At 38.3% G+C, this 19,504-nt stretch overlaps 1 protein-coding gene across 4 annotated transcripts in view; it reads left to right on the forward strand.

The window, feature by feature from the left end:
• Positions 1–1,597: 1,597 nt before the first annotated feature.
• CUL2 (cullin 2) overlaps positions 1,598–19,504 on the forward strand; it is a 48,037-nt gene continuing 30,130 nt past the window's right edge. For 2 of the 4 annotated variants that reach the window (XM_084283069.1, XM_084283072.1), the window contains exons 1-5: positions 1,613–1,733; positions 3,999–4,137; positions 7,383–7,485; positions 9,340–9,434; positions 17,978–18,083. In XM_084283069.1, the coding sequence (XP_084139195.1) occupies positions 4,019–4,137; positions 7,383–7,485; positions 9,340–9,434; positions 17,978–18,083 (423 nt within the window). In that variant the 5' untranslated portion in view covers positions 1,613–1,733; positions 3,999–4,018. Of the gene's footprint in view, positions 1,734–3,867; positions 3,893–3,998; positions 4,138–7,382; positions 7,486–9,339; positions 9,435–17,977; positions 18,084–19,504 lie in introns of those variants that run through there. The other 2 variants (XM_084283070.1, XM_084283071.1) reach the window with 2 other exon arrangements.

Genomic DNA, 19,504 nt, shown 5'->3' on the forward strand with positions numbered 1-19,504 from the left:
GGCAAACTGAGAATCTAAAATATTCTTATTTTTTAAAATTTAAGGTTTAAAAAATTTTGCATATATGTAAAATTAAGATATTTTGTAGTACTATAATTATAATAATTTAAACCTGGCATAACTAAATCCAGTTTTACAAAAATACAGAAATGTGCACAATCTTTTCAATGTAGACTACAGAGTTAGCACTCATATATCTTAAGAACTTGATTTTCCATTTTGCGATAAAATACCTCTTTATTCAAGATGCGTATTTAGGCTTGCTTTTGCATAACTGAAGAGCTGGACTTGACATTTAAGAAAAATGGTAGCCCTTGTTTTCCACAGCCAGAGGAAAAAAAAAAAAGATATTTAAGCATTTGATGTCACTGGGTGTTTACGTGCGTGTGTAGAAATCCACCTTGGCTACATGCCAGGCCTTAACAAGTTTGTTCTGGAAGTTACAAGAAGTGTGAAAGAGTTTTAAGTCACTATTCAGAAAACGACCTCACTGTACCAGCTGTGTATTTCTGCAAATGCTATTTACACTTGGGCAAATAGGAAAAGAAAAAAAAAAGTATTTGAATAGCATGCGAAGGAGGATCCAGGTATGAAAACCACCTTGAACAATAGCAGCAGCTGTGTGGCATTTCCATAATTAAATAAACAAACATGCGGGCTGAAATCAGACACAGGTTCCCCTCTGGAAGGAAACACTATGCATAATAGAAAGGAGAAATTGGAGTTATAAATGTATTATATCTTGAGCATTGCGTGAGCTGCGTTAGCAATTGCTACGCTGAATGTCGTATTTTTTCTTTCTTCCATAGCACTGTTTGATGTGTTTTGTTGTTGTTTCTTATTGTCTTCCTATTCTTCACATTCATGAACTTCCTGACAAAAAAAAACAAAACTAAAAAAAAACAAACAACAACACCAACAACAAAAACAACAAACCCTCAAAATTTATAGCGAGCTATTTCTAAGCATTTCTGGACATGGATGCATTTTAGAAAGGAAAAAAAAGCGTTTTGTGTGATGTAATGGTAACTCATTAACATGAAACTAAGGGAAAATATTAAGGAGAACATACTATCTTAAGCAGTTACTAGTTATTTGTGACCTGGTTATTGCTAAGGGATCTCTTAAGGACACAAAAGGGGTCAGGTTTATTAAAGAGAATGAATACAGATTTATTAAAGAGAAGAGAGTCGATGTTTAATAACGTCAGGACTGGGCTCAGGAGCACTGGCGGCCCAGCCCCACACAGCGGCCCAGCCCCAGGGCGGCCCCGGCTCATGCGCAGCGCGGGCACCGTCGCCCATGGAGGCTCCCCCCACGGCCCATGCGCGGCGCGGGGCCTTGCGGCCCGCCGTGCTTGCCGTAGGGCGGGCCGTACCAACTGCCTCCCCTCGGGCGGGGGGGGGAGGCGCGGCCGGAAAGCCTCGGTGTACCGGGAGCCGCCGCCCGCCGCCCGGAGCGAGCCTCCGGGAGCGAGTCGGGAGGCGAACGGCGACAGAAGGCGGTAGGCGAGGCGGGTGAGGCGGCGGCGGGAGGGAGGCGAGCGGAGGCAGCGGGGCCGCGCCTCACCCCGGCCCCGTCAGTGGGGGCGGCCGGCGGCGGGGCGGGGCGGGGCGCGAGCGGCTGGGTAATGGCAGCGCCGTGAGGACGGGGCGCGGGGCAGGGACCGCGGCCGCGCGGCGGGGAGCGGGGGCGGCGGGGGGGCGCGCGCGGCGCGTGCTCGCGGCCGCCAGGTAAAGGCCGCGCCGGGCGCGCCCCCGCCGCGCTGAGGGGACGGGGCCGCGGCGCGGGGCTGGGGGGCGGCGGCGGGGCCGGGCCGCGGGAGGCAGCGGCGGGAGGGAACCGGGACCCCCCCCCTCCTGTGTGGGTCCCCGGGCAGCGCCCCCGGCTCGGGGGGGCCCCGCTGGGCGCTCCCCGGGCAGGGCCCTGAGGGGAGGGAGCGGCGGGGCCCAGCCCCGCCTGGTTTCGGTTTGGGGCGGGTGCCCGGGGGGTTGGGGTTGGGGTGGGGAGCTTGGGCTGCTGGCACCTGAAATCCTGGTGTTGTACGGAAAAAATTACACCAAATTGGTTAATTTGTTCATAAAGGTTCAGTTCGTGTTGGTTTAGAAGTTATAAGAGGTTACCGAGCTCTGCACGAAGCTGTTTAACCCCTCAATGCTTCTCTGCTTCCACCTTATGTGTTCAGCTGACCGTAAATGCAGTGTTGCTGGTCCTGTGCCCTGTGGTGAAGGGAAGAATTTTTCCTCAGCTTTCCTTCCTCCCCTCGGTTTTTCTTGTCTTTGAAGGAGTGCCTGCTTATTTGGAGATACAGGCTCTAGAAGACGCTCTTGGTAACATGTAACACTCAATTAAGTGTAACTTCATTAACCCAGCTGCTTCTTGGGGTTCTTACAAGTTTTATGGGCCATGACAACAGCTTCTTGGCATCATCTGAAAATATCCTTGCGTTTCCAGAAGACAAACATTAAAGCTTTTAGAAAAAGACTTTTTTTCTCCTAGAAGAGAGCTTTGAAGTGGGTTGCTTCTACTGAAGTTCATGTTTCTTTGACACATGCATCAGTTTGTGTTTTTCAGTTTACCTTTGGTGGATATCTGTTTATTTTGTCAATTCTCATTGATTTTGTTGCGTAACGCATTCCAACCCATATATGGCAGTAGGAGAAGGCTTTTTTTTTTAATTTTCCAAAGCAGTAATACCCATGTTGCAAATATACCAACCTACATGTTGCTATTGAACTGAAAAGTGCATCGTAGAATCATTAAGGTTGGAAGAGACCTTCAAGATCGTCTGGTCCAACCATCATTTACTGATTTTTATTTCTTCTGCTGGAAAAAAAAAATCCTGTTCATAAAGCCCAGGATAATACCACTTCCTTGATGTTATTTGCTACTCAGTTTCTTTATGAAATCAAAGCAAATGTGGGTAGTAAATTGATTGCACTTCAAATGGAAGTTGTTTTGTTGCAGGGTTTGGGAATCGGCCTTCTGAGGTTCCTGAGTTTACAGCAGTTAAGGAGCTTGGTTAACTAGGCAGGGTGATGTTTTGCAGATACAAGGTGTAGAAGTTGCGTTTGACATGATTCTTATTATTTTCTTTAAACTGAGAAGCTGCATATTCTGCAGTTTGAAAATTGTTGTGTGCCTGAGAAAAATACAAAGCCAGTAGGGTTAAGGGAGTAAGTTGGTCGGATAACCACCTTTTCAATATATTCTTTGATTCTTCCCCTTATAGACAACACGTCTGTAAGGGGAAGGCTTTTCATGCTAAAAGTCTGTTTGTCACTAGTTTTTTTTTCCTTCTGACCATGAAAATGTGGGAATCAAGTGAGATTGATTCCCTTGCTGGGTTGGGTGTATGGGACAGAAGCAAATGGGAACACGGAAGAGGCCTTCACAGTTTCTTGTCTTTCTCAGGACATCTTTTCTGAATTCTGTTACTCTTCTCCTGGTTCTATTTCAGTAGTTTATTTTTTTGTCTGTTTCAATAAATCTCCAAGTATTTTTACATGAATTTGTTAACATGGCTTCTATATTTTCAAGCCATGTTTTATTTGAAGGAGTTCGCTGTTTGTCCTGCTGCACAGTGCAATAAGCTGCACGAGCTGTGCTTACTGCTCTGTGTTGTTTTCTCTTTGTCATCTTGATCAAAGCTTTTGGGTTTTGTGGCTTTTCAAATATAACACCAACAATTGTTTCATGAAAGCTTGAGGTGAACGTTGGCTACAAGCTGACAACAGTAATTTCAGATAAACTGCTAATCTGGTGAGCGTGTTTCTGCTCGAAGTTGTCTCAGCTACTGAGAAGCTGAAGCAGTCTTTGTGTAAAAGTGACCAAGAATCTGCAGAAAAGTCAGTTTCTTCATGTGGTGCTGTTGAATGGGCACCTCTGTAAGGTGATGAACTTTGAGGCGTGGTGTTGTTCGATAAATTGGTGAAAAACCAAATTAAATGTGTTTAGTTATCATGCAATGTTGCCTGATATGTTTAATTTTTCTACAGATTAACACTAAAGCCCCACGATGTCCCTGAAACCACGAGTAGTTGACTTTGATGAAACATGGAACAAACTTCTAACAACAATTAAAGCTGTTGTTATGTTGGATTATGTTGAAAGAGCGACGTGGAACGACCGCTTCTCGTATCCTTTAAGTGACAATCCTGCTAGGGTTGTGTGATGTGCCTAGCACGGAGCATGCCTGTGCTGTGTAACAGTTTCAGTGGTCTTGATCAGAAGTGCCTTTTCAGGTAGTGTCTGATGTTAAGCTCAGTGCAGACTGAGCTTTTGCTCGTTTTTACCATCAATATTTAGCTTGTGCTGTAGATGTTCACAAAAGTACGTGCGTCAGTTTTCCCTATTGTGATAATGATTTTCTCTTACATGTTTAAGTGTGTGTGTTGTGAGGGGAGCACCTAAGACAGAGAATTCATCTCTAAACTTTGTTGGCAATGGAGCTGAGGTTGCTTTTGGTTTGTTTAAACATGTCTCCATCTTCTTTGTGCTGTTAAACATTTCTGTGACCAGGGTTTATAGAACAGCCTTCTTTTCTGCCACTGTTATTAGCTCCCTGGTCTTGAACAGTGAAGAGTGATTATTTTCGACAGATTTCTAGCTGTGCTCATACAGGCTTACAGTTCATGTTATAACTGCACAAGTGATATTGTTGTAGTGAAAGGTTTGCATTTTATGTGTAAAACAGGCTTGTAATAAGATCTGTGTTTCAGTGAACTTCTTTTTGCAGAAGTAAAGCTGTGCCCTGTGTCTGCGCATTCATTACCCTTGTCAGTAGGGTGAATAATGAGAGAATTTTTGGAGGCTCAGAGCTGCTCCCCGGCAATCTGACTGAGTTGGATTTGATTATAAGGTGGAAGAATGGTTTAGACTTGTTTATCAGTTTTTTAAAATTCTGCTGGGTGGAAAAGGAAGCTTCCAAGAAGACTCTTAGGTAGAAGTTATTACAGCATGACCTTGTTCTTTGTGCAGGAGCTGGGCTCTGTAGCCTCTTCTCTTTCTGAATGTGTTACTATTTCTTAGACTTGCTTTTCCATTTGCCTGTGACTTTGAGTCTGTGCATGTAAATATATAAAACTGTAGTTGCTCATAGGCCACGTAGAATATGGTTGTGCAGTTGTATGGTGCAATAATCTTTAAGTGGCTCCTTCATTTTAAAACTTTTAATTAATTTCTGGGGGCATGACTCTTCGCCTTGTCTTTGAGTCAAGTTCAAACAACACCAAAACATTGGTGACTTTTTTTCGTTAATTAGGTGTGCACTCCATGCTTACAGATCGTGCTGTAGTAACTCTTCCTAAGCAGATTTTAAGAACCACACGTTTCAGTCTTAACAAGTTGTTAACTTTTGTAGTGTAAAACTCTACCCATTTTAACAAGGGTGCCCAAAGTGGATTTTAAATTCAGAATAGCTGAATGAGATGTTGAATTGATTCCTGTTATCATACTTCTCCACTTACAACTTCTTATGTAGAGACCTTGTACACAGGTCTGCTGTTTGATCCTCTTTTGGGATTTACTTCAGTTGACTGAGCATCAGGAGGCAAACGCTTAGGAATAGCAGACTTGGGAAGAATCAATCGGCAAGTAATTCTTTGAGAGATGACAGTAAGGCAGGCATTGTTATATTCCTGGGAAGGTGGCACTGTTAGTGCTGAATTTGGCACAGTCAGGAGCCTTTTGGAGTATTCTCCATGGCTGACTGACCTGAGGGGCTGGTGTGATCTGTAACTTCCAACCTTAAATGCAGGTTGGTACTTCTGCTGCGTTAACCAAGCCGTATGTTTTAACATTAACTGTTGACCAAGTCTAGAATAGCTCAGTGAAACTGGTAGCTCTTCTGTACAGCTAGTGTGGAAGATTTTTCTTGGGTTTTAAATGTTTTGTTTTTGTGTTGTTTTTTTTTTTTAATCTGAAATATTATTAATAAGTTTTAAATGCCAAATCTTTCTACAATGTATCTTGTTCTGTGATAGCTCTTTACTCTCTGCCAAATTTAATTTAATTGGAGTAAAGTGTTTCTAAAGATCTAGAGGGATTGTAAAATTGGTGTATGTATCTGACCTCTTCATAGACCTGACTTAAAAATGGGTGAGGAAACGTTGGTTGTTTACTCTATTCTTCTTGCTGCTTGATAAGCATAATGAAGAGATGACCAATAGCTTTGCACGACGTGTTAATCCAGGCTGTTTTATTGATTATAGCACCAGATAATCAGCGCTCTCCCTCTGTAGTTGCAACAATGACATAAAGAATGAGGTACAGCAAAGGAATGTGATTTCAGTCTGCAGCACTGTTCTCAGAAGTGATTGCTTTCTCTTATGCGCTGCTTGAGACAGCTGAGGTCAGGCACAGTACACAGGCTAGCAGTCCTTTAGGGCTGAGAAGCTTTGTAATGTGCAGATCCATCTTCTAGAACTACTTCTTGCATCATTACTTTCCCAAAACTAAAATATAATGTTTTCTTTGTAACCGTGATAGTAATTCTATTGTTAAACATAGCTCATCTTTAAACTTAGCTAATACCTGGAAATGCTAGAATGGCAATGAGCTGAGAGCCCTGCCTCTGTAAGGGTTAAAGAATCTTCTGGAAAAGATCACTTGAAAGACCATATGTCACTGTATTTAAACTGTGAGTCATCTCCAGCCACCTTTGACCTTCAGATCTCCTCACCGGTTCTTTGTGGAAACAAGTGGTTCTGGAGATGTTTCATTGTCCAGCAAATAAGCGACAGTCACATCTCTCCACTTGAGATAATACTTACAAGAATTTGGTTATTATGAACACCCAATACAATTTTAAGAGTTCGCTTCTGACTGTTCCGTTGGTTAGGGTGTGTTCTTTAAGTTAAGACGCTGATCAAGTTGAGTAGGCAGTGGTAGTTTATAACTTTGGTAACTGTACTTTGATAACTGCTGTCTAACAGTTGGACTTTTTTGGGCAGGTAGAATGTCAGGATCTTCCTGTAATTGTCTTGGTGTTTTTTCAGCTGTAGAACTGATTGTTCCACCAACCACACTGGCTGCAGATACAGAAGTATTTCAGATGAATGCTGATCTTCACTTTCAGATAATCGTATTTATCTGTAGATGGTAAATAAGTGGTAGAAGCCACGTCAGTGTGGAGCTGATAGAAGTTCCAGGATCAGAGCCCTAATGTTCCCGCTGCTTCCACTAACTAAAACAGAGATATTGATAATTGAAGCTGAAAACTTGCTCTTTGCAAATCAGGGATTACAGAAACTTCAGAAAAAGATCAATTTAATCCCCAGAACAAAAAAACTAAAACGTGGGTGAGTAGGTTATGTGACCTTTAAATTTTGTTGTTGAGTTTTCATACTTTAAGCAGATACAAGCCTTGACTCCTAACCCAGAGACATTTATGCTCTGTGTGTGGCCTATCCTGAACCTCTTGGAGAGAGACTTTATACTGAGACTAAAATTTTTTTGGAAAATCATGTACGCCATTTGCACAAGGTAACCTATACAGTTAATGATGTGTGTGTGGTTATTGTTTGTCCTTTTTTCACTTCAGGGTGGGGTTTCGTTTTGTTCACATGAAGTTGTGCATATTTGCTGAGGTAAAATCAGAGGTGTCAGTGTTCTGGAGCCAGAGTATACATCTACAAGAGAGACAGATGTCTGGATACATCACAGACTTACTTTTCAAGCCAAGAGTGAATGCATAAAATTTGTAATACATATGTTTGTTCTTCTCTGTTCACTGCTTATAATTGAATGAGTTACAGAAATGTCTTCATTTTCAGAATGTGTTACAGTTTGTCATTAGCCTTCCCTTCAGTGTAAAACTGCTGTAGCATCTTGACAGCCAACTGTGTATACTCAACGAAGGAAAAATGCTTGAGAGGGGAGGTGGTAAAGGCAAATTATTTATTATGACATATAACAGTACTCCTATACCACTATAGCTGTAAATTAACATAGGTGTCTTACCTGATGACACACAAATGCAACAGAATTGTGATTTATTAATGCATGAACAGTATCTCCTTGTACATCAGTAAAACAAGAAGTAAACTAGATGTCTGTTTGTCTTTGGTGAAGGACATATATAGAATATATATATATATTCTATATATATAGAAACATATATATATGCAATCCCTATAGGGAGTGAAGAATTGCAAGTTCTGGACAGTATTGCTGAGTGGTTTATTGCTGTTTTTTGAACTTAAGTACCTGTATGTTGTATGTTTGACAGCATAGGCTAGACATCTTAATAGGTCATTCCACTGGTTGCAGAGAGGCTACCTCTGATGCTTTGGCAGACTAAATCAGTTCACAAAACTGGCAGGTAACTCAGTCACAAAGTTGTTTCTCGGTTATTTAGTGAGCTGAACGAGCTCACTTAAGGCAGTCAGGCACAGTAGAAGCTGTGGGAAGGAGTGGAAAGCGTACATCCAGTTCTTAAACTGGCTATCCGTCGTTTGTCTTTGAAATAATTTTGAAAAATTCTTGCGAAATTCGTACTACAGAAGAAAGCACTCTTGATTGTACCTGGTCTACTGGCTTTCCTCTTTTTACATTGTTTTGGAACAGGCTTTGTTGTTCCTTGAGAAAGTTTTAAATTGCAGTCTCTGGAGTTAAATTCCTAGGATCTTGTCTGCCTCCACAAATCATACTCATTTGTTTAAATCTAAATTGTTAAACTATATTCTGTTGAAATATTAATATATTTTGAGAACTTTAGTATGCCAACAACTTCTTAGATGATTAATGGCTGATGTTCCAAAGAATTTGGGCCTAGCTTCACAGAACTTAAGCTGTGTTTAAGTTTGTATGTACCTGTGCTTTGTTAAAGTTGTTTTATTCCAGCATTATTGGTGAGTATGAGGGTTTTTCAAATGAGTAATGCATACTGATTTTAAATAGTTACAGTGAGTGAGGCAACTCCTCCAGTGTGCATGTGGCTGCATGAGTTTAAAATTAGTTCATGTCAGTGGAGAAGTAGTTATGTGAGTTATCCACCAGCATATGCTGAGAATATGAACAGTCCTTGTTCAAGCCAGTGCTTCTGTAAGGACAGATAGAAAATTAAAGTATTATACAGATTGTCCTTGTAAAACACAAAATAAAACAACTTTGGCTGTTGTAATTGACTTATCAAAACTTCTACATAATATTTGGTAGTTTTCAGATCATTGCAAAAATGTTATTTTCACCGTTATTGAAGCTTAGGTGTGGTCTTAGTTTTGCATCTGTGGTTGTTCCAAAACAGTAATCCTGTTACAACTTTAAATTTATACTGTTTTCTTACTAACTTTACCTGTGTGTGTGTGCACACATGGGCACACCTGTCTTCCTTCACAGAGAGTTCTGGAATCCGAAGAACAAGTACTGGTTATGTATCACAGATACTGGGAAGAGTATAGCAAAGGAGCAGACTATATGGACTGCTTATACAGGTAAGTTTTGCAAATGAGTTGTTAAACTTCTGAGATTATTACTGGGATCTACATATTAAACTGAAGAATGTTTAAAGACAGCAAGAAGTATATGTGCCCCAGGTGAGTTTTGCACAAAATGTAGTTATAGCAGTAGAACATAAGAAAACAGGAATAATGCTCCAACAGGTTTTTCTGTGCACTGCTCCTTACCACTGAAGTAATTATCCAAGATGATTCCTATAATTCTGTCATCACTAGCATAGCCTACTTTAGTTGTTTCTGATGTTCCAATGCCAAATTTGTCAGTGCTAACCAGCCCTGTAGTGCAGCAGCTTGTAATACTAGGTAGTTTTCTACATGATGGCATTGTCCTGTTGAACCAGTACGGTTCATTTCAAACCTTGGCCATGTACCTTGGCAAAAACAGGCTCTCCTAGAAGGGAGAGGTATTTCTCACAAGGCTATGCGCTGTTGGGGTCTTTTCAGGTGGATGTTAAGGCTACAGGTCTTAGGGGCAATGGAAATTTTTCTTTATTCCTTACAGAGAATTTCAGAAGCTGATAGACTTTATACAGGCAATAAATTTCACTTTTTTTAGTAAATTATAGCAAAGTCTGCAAATAAAAATACAACTGCTCCCTGTTATTTTTGTACTTTTGATGTTGTCTGAATTGTGAGTGTTCTTTGCTACTAGTGATAGCTTAAGCATGTAAAACTGGCTTCTGCATGAACTGACAGAATTGTAACTATATTGAGATGTTTTGAGATATTCTAGGACTTAAATTTTAGTTCTGGTCTGGCTGCAGTTTGAACATACTAGTGTCCATTATGCTTGTGATACCCAGCAAGTAAATGTAACTTATGAGGTACTGCTAATACTGTGTTTTGTAACATTAGACAATGTGGTGTAAGGATTTACAAAGGGCTTCAAGACCTTTACCACTACTTGAGCAGAATTGTTTGTTACCTTGAAGAATCCATTAAATGACCTCTAGCAGACTGGGAATGGATGTGCTGGAGTCTGTCCTAGGCATGCAGACTTCAGTTCCATAACACATTGCTGACCTAATGGGAGGATTGATAAGGGAGGGAAAAAGTCCCATTTAATGTGTAGGAATCTCATTGATTCTGCTTTGTGTAACAGTTTTTCTGAACTCTTGAGTGCTTCTGGTCCTAAACCAACAAATTAAAAATACTTTTCTAGCAGTGTGCACTTGTTTTTACATTTTTTTAAAATTTGTTTTACTTTTAAACAACCCAGGACTTGTTTTTCTGTAACAGTTACTGTGCACACACTTACCTGTGAGTATATATAAGGTCAGTAACTGTGCAGTGATATTCAGTGAATCCAAACTTGTAAACTGTGAAGTTAATTTCACGTCAGCTCTGTCCATTCTAACTCTTCGGACTTTGCAAATAGTGTTTTGATCCAGAAAAATTACTTAACATTAGACATTCTGTTGGAAATAATTTTATCCTAAAGTTTAGTGGAGTTCTTTTGTATCTTCTTTCCTTCTTTTGAGATTGAGTTTTGTCATGTAGCATCTTTGAAAAGTCTTTAAAGGTATGACTTTATCTTCTATAATAAAACACACCTTGTAATGGGAACTGAAAGACACTCTTAAGTGAAGGCAAGAACTAATTCAGTGCTTGATTAGTAGAGTCATAATAGCTTGCATGCATTGGAAGCACTTCATTAAGTGTTATGTCACTCTTTCATTTTCCAAGAAAATGTTTTCGCTGAAAATACCTCTGAAGACCACAAATAGATATTCTGTTTTTATAAACTAGTTGAAGTTGTTTTCTTGTGTTCCTGCTCCCAAGAAGGTAGTATAAGTTAGTCAACTTCAGTTTTATTCCAGGATCTAATTTGTATAATTCTTTCAGGAATTAAAAATAATAGATCTTTGAAGTTTATAATATTCTTTTTTTTTTTTTTTTTAATTTGAATTCAATTTGAAAATTCAAATCCCACATGCTTGACTTAACACAAGATGATAAAACTGATGGAATAAGGAGTACTTGGTGTTGGCTAAACTGTAGGGTTTGTTTTATTATTATCAGCAGATTAACAATAGACGAAAGCAGTGCTAGGCATTGGGACTTACCTGTGTCATGCTACTGTAACTGTTTTCACAGGTAATTTGTACAAATTCTGTTTCATGTATCATTATTCCGAACAACAGAGGGGGTTTCATACCCAGCAAATTGAATTTAATTTAAATGGTTGTTTGCTTTTTTAAAATAACTTAATTTTTAAATTTGCTCATAATTAAGCATAAAAGAACACAATAGTTTTTGTTTTGTTCCATGTTGTCTTTTTTGTAACACTTGTTACAAAATATGAATGAATATACCAGCATATTCATCTGAAGTAATTTTCAGATCTTGAGCCTTATCTAGATATTTTTCTCATTTTACATGAGACATCTTGCAACCTAAGTAACCCATCACACAATTCAAACTGACATTAGTTCCAGTCCTCTTTTCTTGTTTTTTAAGTGTTAAGAAGCTGCTGTTCTTAGTCTTGCTTACTAAATATGTAACTTAATTAATACAGGAAAGATTTGAATAAACAATAAGTCATTTCAGCATTTCAAACCTAACTTGAACAGTATTTTTGTATTGAGATTTCAACTGAAAGGACTGCCTTCATTTTAAGCTATAGCATTTTGTAGCCTTTGGAAGTTTACTTCCACGTCAGGTATGTATTAATGATCTCATCGTGTTGTTACAACTGTTGGAGTCACAACACTTTTATTATCTGCAGTGCTTTGTCACGTTGAAATGGCTTTCATTTATTAGGTAATGCTCAAATTGTGATTAGATGACTTAACCCTGTTTTACAGGTCTGCAAACCAGTGCATACTTCATCGGTATTTATAAGTGAATCAGAACAGATACGATTATGAAAATTTCCAGTGCTACAAACTTGTATATACGTATTGCTAGATGTGTTAAAGCATCCTGCTTGTATAAAGCAGAGTGGTTCTGCTGCTTTTAGTGTAACTCTGGTGAACAATGTTTTTACTGAAACATGTAATGGTGACTTTTCCTTAAAAAAACAAAAAACAAAAAAAAAAAAAACAAACAAAAAAAAAAAACACCTAGGTCTAAAGGAACTTCTGAAGGTCATCCAGTTCAACCTTATGTTTGGAGTAGGACTAACTTCAAAGTTACTCTAGGTTGCTTAAGGCTTTTGTTGAGTTGAATTCTGAGCTCCTTCAGGGACAGATTTTGCAACTTTCTGTGCAGCATGCTTAATTACTCTCATTCTAAGAAATTTTTCTATATGTCTGGTGTGCGTTGTTTCTTGTCTTTCCTCTGTGCTCCTCAGAGAAGAGTTTATCTTCGACTTTGGTATGCCACATGCTTGGGAAGTGGTGGTGTCACTGTCCCTGGGGGTTTTTAAGGAGAGGTTGGACGTGGTGCTTAGGGATGTGGTTTAGTGGGTGACATTGGTGGTAGGTGGATGGGTGGACCAGATGATCTTGGAGGGCTTTTCCAACCTTAATGATTGTATTTCATTGAGCTTCCTCTGGACTCTCACTTGTCAACCTCTGTTGTATTTGGGTACTTGAAACTCGAGCTAATACTCCAGGTGTGCTCTGGACAGTGCTGATGGAACAGTGGCATCCCTCCTCTTGCTGACATAGCAAAGGAAGTGGTTAATTGTCAACGCTGTGATGGCAATTTGCTGACTTAGTGCCCACCCACAAGCAGTGCTGTCTGCAGCTGGTCCCCAGGTGGATTTAGCACCAGTGACTATTCCAGTGCCTTTCCAGTCTGACAGGTCACCCGCCTTGTCCATGATCCAGCCCCTTCCTGCTTGGTTACAAGGATATTATCAAAGACTTTATGGAAGGCCACACCAATGGTAAATGAAATCATCTGCTCTCCCCTCATCCACAGTCCCATTTCATCCTATTTCAAGTTACTCAGGCATGATTTGCAGTTGGTAAATCAGTGCTAGCTGTTCCCAGTCGCTTTCTTATCTTGTAACTAGAAATGACTTTCAAGTGTTCTCTGCCATTTTACCAGGGACTGAGGTGTGACTTCGGTGGAGTTTCCCAGCCAGATGCTTCTGCCCTTTTTAAAAATCATTAAATGTCCCCTGGTTGTTGTAGACTTTCAGACATGATAGAGTGTGCCTTGCAGTGGTGTTCCCTAGCTCCCCCAGAATGGTTCTGTACACCCCCTTTGCTATCACAGGCTTAGTCATGTCCAACTTCCATTTTTTAAGCCCCTAGTTTGATGCTGTATAGCATTTCCAGCTCAAGAGGTAAAACCTCCTTAAGGAATGAGTGCAAGTAACCCTTTCTTTTATATATAAAAGTTCAAATACTTTATTTTTAAGATTTTACTGTTTATTCTGTTGCCAGTAGTAAGTGTTTCTGGTGTGTTTTTTTTTTTGTTTTGTTTTGTTTTTGACAGTTCTGTCATGTTACTGAAAAGCTTTTAAAAGAGTCTTTTTCCTTGGGAAAGAGTATGTAAAGACTTTTTGAAGTGTCTATGGACTTTGGAATAATTTATGTTTAAAGAACCCTTCCCCACTTTTTGTTTTGTTGTTGACTGGGATGATGGTCCAGATAAAAAAAAATCTTGGAGATTTTGCCTTTTTCAAAAGGCAGAAATATTAAGGAACAAAATATTTAGTTTTAAGCGTAAGTGCATATGAAAGCATATGCAAATCATCAAAAGCATTAATAAGATTGCTATTTGCTGTTGTACAGTAATCTACCCCTTTGTAATTTTGCTATGCACTTAGTAAATGTATATGCCTATATGTTCAGTAGCTTGCAAAGAAGTGTATTTGTTAAATAAATAAATCATTATTTTGAAAACTATCTATAATAATTAGGATTAATTAGTTATGGTTTTAATTGCCTCCTATGGCTCAGAACAGTGGATGGTATTGTCATGTAGGCTCTTTATCCTTTTATCCATGAGCACTTGCAACAATCTGTGAAAACTGTTCACATTGTTGCACTTCTGATGCAAATTTCTTAAAGCAATTTTCTCAGCACTTGGTTGAGTTTATTTCTGTATACTGTCCTGAGCTCGTGTGCTATTTTGAGGATCAGTATAGAAAACAATTCTTTAAGTAGCTCTTTGTCTCATTTGCCAGTTATGTGTGAAAACTTGGATTGGTACTTTAAACTGAAAATGGAGAGATCTAGCTAGAACTTTAAATGAGAGAGAAAAAAGTTCTAAAAAAGAGGAACAATTGACAATTGGTCATAAATAGTGTTTCATTGTCAATTAACATGTTTTTCCTTGTACAGATTTTACTCATTTTGCACCCTAGAGGATGCTGCTAAAGTTTAAAATATGTAATATGTAAGTGGGGACAAGTTTGGAGAAAAAAAATCCATTACTCAAAAGTTTCTTCTTTATGTTTGGAGAGCTTTCAGGGGAGGAAATAACCTGAATAGGAGGGATTCACAGTTTTTGCTTAAGTAAGTATGGCACTTCTAGAAATGTGTTGTTTTGTGGTGTCCTATCATGGGTGGACAAAGATGTAATGAAGGTAAACTTTTTTTGACTTACGATGGAGAACAGAAAATTACAAGGAGTTGTCTTGAGGCAGATACAGTCTCGGGATTCTTATATTCAGGCTAAATTTCACAACATCTATTTTGCCAGTGCTAATATTTGTTTCTTATCCAGGAGTGTGCAATGTAAATCATTAAACCCACGTAACATGTTTAAAGAAAAAAATATATATGCTCTACTAACCATTCTGACAAGGCTTTGCAACGTCTATATCTGCAAGGACATTGCATGTTATTGTGATTTGGAAACATTGATTTGGGAATGTGGTCGCTGTATTTAGAACAGGGATCTCTGGATAGATTGGTGCCCTTGGTTGATCTAAAAATACCAAATACGTGAAAGTTACCATGTAACCTGGCAATCTGTCCCAGTAATTAGCTACCCTTCTAATTATTAATGTTTGCAGTGTAATTTTTTTTGCTAAAATTCTTGAAGAAAGACTTATCCGCTGAATTATCAGGAGCCTTTTATCTGAAAAAATTTCCCCCAAGAATATGCATGTATGTACCAGCCACTTTTGTGATGTTAACTGGTAATTCAGGTGGAACGCTGTCCTTCAGTATTCCATTGTCAAATAGGTGATGGTTTTAAGTGAGTCCTGTAACGCTCTTCCAAATGTTTTAACCTTTTTCTGGAGTGAAACTTCAGAGGATGTGTTTTGAGGCTTGGGTACCAAAAAGTATATTGCTTCACTAACACTGTGAAAGGAAACAAACCTTAAAGTTTTTTTTTTTTTTTTTTTTTCCTCATTAGATAGTATAGCATAAGCCTGCATAGGTGTACTCCCAAATAATTGGGCCTGAGTTGTGTGGTAAGGTACTCCAAATTATCACCTGAAAGTTGTATCACAATACAACTTTCAATACAAAGAAAGAGTCTGTAACAATACAAAGTAAGAGTAACAATAGAGTAACAACAAGGGTAACAAAGATTAATTTGTAACAATACAAAGTAAGAGTCTGTGGGTATTTTCTGCTATTATCAATTCCTACCCGATCCTTGTCTCCAAAATAAGTTACTGATGAACCTCATGGGTTGTTTTTTACAAGTAAGAAACGTGGATTAAGTATTTTGAGTAGTTATTCAAGGTGAAAAGTGGCTTATCACTTCACTGGAGAGGATGATGTGAGATTATACTGTTTGCACGTCTTTTTTCAGATGTTTGCTTGTGCTGGGAGCTGATGATGAGATAAGTGGAAGGGAAATATGGGCAAGTTTGTTCTCAGTATTTCTGAGCTCTTCTTGAAGGAGTGGTTCTGCCTGTCTGCTTCTCTTTGTTGAATCAGATCGGTCTGCAAAGAAGTACCTGATCTCGGTTAAACTCGTCTATTTACTTGTGGTTATGCTAGTTTTAAGTTTAATCAGTTGCCTGGTCTGAGATTGTTGAGAAGGCATGTGCTGTGAATAGGGAGAGTGTAGGACTTTTTCCTTCCAAGCTAGCTAAAAGAAAGTAGTATGGTACCTGCTGACATCTCAGAGCTACTAGACAGATGTGATATTTGAAGTTTTCTTAGTTAGCTCGTTTAAGCATGAATGTAACAAATAGTATAAGTACAGTTATGACAGATGGTATTAGAAAATGCTTCACGGTTCTCTGCAAGAGAGGGAGAGTGGTTCAATTTGAAAATGTTACTGTATTTCTTTTTAAGGAATATTGGCAAGTTGGATGTTTTATCAGGTCATGTGCAAAAGCCATTTTCTGTTCTTTCAAAAACTATACATATGATAATAAATATCGAATCCTAAAATAAAAATTAATTTTAAAAGGCATTTGTAACATTTATTCTTTAACTGTTCACGAAGTTAATTTATGCACATTCTTCTCCTCTCTTTAAAATTTGTGGTAGAGCTATTTGCTAGTTGCAGTTACCATGATCTGAGTAAGGGATGTTACCTAACAAATTGACCGTGTTAAAATTGACATTATTTCTGGATTGCTTCCCAGAAAAAAATCAAAATACTGAAAGGAGTATTTCTGTAGCACATGTATCTATGGCAAGTGAATGTGCATGAGTCTTAATCTTTGAATTGTCCGTGCAGTCCTGCTATAAGAAGGATTTAATCTCAAAATGACAGGCATTTTTTCTCAGCAGATTTTGTTGCTGAGTACTACTAGAAGGGCCATTTAGATTCCCCTAAAGTGCTTTGAGTTCACCTTTGTCAACAAAACAGTTTGAGTTCAGCATACATGTTGAGAACATGATTTTGAATACTAGCAGGAAAACAAATGCTAATTAAATTTATTTAGCCTGTCAGTCTTTTATTCTAGATTATAGTTCATTGTACATTGTCCCAAGTGTTGTCTTGGCTGAGGCAATGGAGTTTTCAATAATTCAGTGTAACTTTCAAGTGGTTCTCATAGTCACTGATTTTTAGGAGGTAGCTTTTATCATTATAAACATTCCCCTTTGGGATGCTGAAGCTAGCCAGGATTGCGTAAACTAAGTTTTTTTTCCAAAGTAGAAAATGTATTCTCAATTTAAATAGATTATGATGTCTGTGGAGTAGTAAAAATAATAATTGCATAAATTGTTGTACCTGAAGTACAGTGAAACAGATGGTGGTTTAGACTGAAAGCAATGCAAAGTAATAAGCTGAATAGTTAGAAAACACATTTTATTTTTTTTTTTTAAAGGGGGGTAGGGTGAAGGCAAAAAAAAAAAAAAAAAAAAAAAAAACAAATATAATGCTTGGGAACTTTCTTCTTCACTTTCCGTGGATTCTTATACAAGTATATTGCATGCCAAGAAAATGCTGGCAGAGATCTATCAGACTATTTAATATTTCAGTTACTGCCATAGTACTGCTTTAACATGATGTAAGGTGCTTCAATATTCATCTGTAGTCATCTGTATTTTAAGAACTTTCTACAGATAACCACTTTTAACCAGTATCATTGCTATCTTTTATTATGTGGAAGACATCCCAGAATTCCAAATGTATTTTTAAAAACTAATAGCTCATTTTTTTTCTGTATTTTGATTAGAATTTGTTTATTTGTACAGGTACCTCAATACACAGTTTATTAAGAAGAACAAATTGACAGAAGCTGATCTTCAGTATGGCTATGGAGGAGTGGATATGAACGAACCATTGATGGAAATAGGAGAGGTAGGTATCTACAAATATCAACTGCATTCAGCTGCCTACAGGTGCAGCTTGGCCCTTTCAAATTTTGACTTTTCTGTGTCACAGAATCTGAATAGTTGATTAAAGTCGAAGATATAAATATTGAATCCGATGGAAAATGAGATTACAGTTGCGAAGTTAAAATATATATATACATGTGTGTGTATATATATATATCTACACATGTAATGCTCTTTATGGTGGAGGGCGGAAAGCAAATGTAAAGATTGTTGCAGAACTTCAAAGTGTTATCTCTTCTTGAGGAAAAACAAATTGTTTTTTTTCATGTGACACTACTATCTAGGAAAGATTTTGAAGAGGTGATACTTTGGTTTGGGGAAATCTTTGAAATACGACTTTTAGGCTTATCTTTCGTGTTGTTGCAAAGTGTTACAGCTTTTTTGAGAGTAGAGCCTTCAGCAATACTGTACATCTTATTTTCCAGTGCAGGCTCTCTTGTGCTTCAGTTGTAACAATTCAGATTTTGGAAGAAGAAGTAGGTCTTCTGTGCACTTAACTATCATGTAGGGAGGTCTTATCTATTTAAAAAAAAAAAAAAAAAAAGGGGTGCGGGAGAGGGAATAAACACAAGTGTGTTGACAACTACAGTTGGCTTATGTAAGTTGGAGAGTTTGAGGCTCATTTTTAGTTATCTGTAAAATGAAAAAAAAGTCAATAGTATGTTTGGAGATACCACCACCCTGTGCAATTCAGCTTTGCAGAAGTGAAGTGTACTTTGTTTCTGTCACTTCACAGCTACTGTTGCAGTCGAGGAGCCCTGAAATAAAAGAAAGTAAAATGAAAATTTCCAAGTATATAATCTCTTTCAGATTTTTCACAGCAGAATATTTTTGTATGTCTTTAGGAAGACTTTGAAAACACCACTTGAGTATGAATTGGAACAAAAACACAATCCAGAATACAGTTGAATAGAAACTTTAATTTTGAATTTTTTTTTTGTGTATCTGTTTGCTTTGCTTCTGTAACACAATGCTAGCTGGGGAATTGTTTTACTCTATTAACACTCAAAGTGGTGTGGTGTTTTTTTTCTTTCCTTTCCTTTCCTCTCTACATTTATGATTTTTCTCTAAAAAGGAAGCAAATACTTTTTCCTTTCTTGATTTGGAAAACTAGAAAGCTTTTATTTATTTTTTTCTAATGTCAGAACTAGACCTGCAAGTTTTACTGTTCTTCTGGCTGTTAGATTTCATTGTTTGGAGTAGATCTCTTCTGTCTTAGTTAAGAGCAGAGAGAATGTGTTGCATGAGGAAGCATCTTCTATCCTGATGAAGATGACGTTGCCAGTTGAAGTTGCTAATTCTTTGACAGATTGGGGGTGGGCTGGAAAAAATACCATCAATATGAGACGCTTTAAATCAAGGCAGTTTAGAAAAGGAAATTCT

Source organism: Netta rufina (assembly GCF_964035555.1).
Source record: "Netta rufina genome assembly, chromosome: 2".
Taxonomy (NCBI): Eukaryota; Metazoa; Chordata; class Aves; order Anseriformes; family Anatidae; genus Netta; species Netta rufina.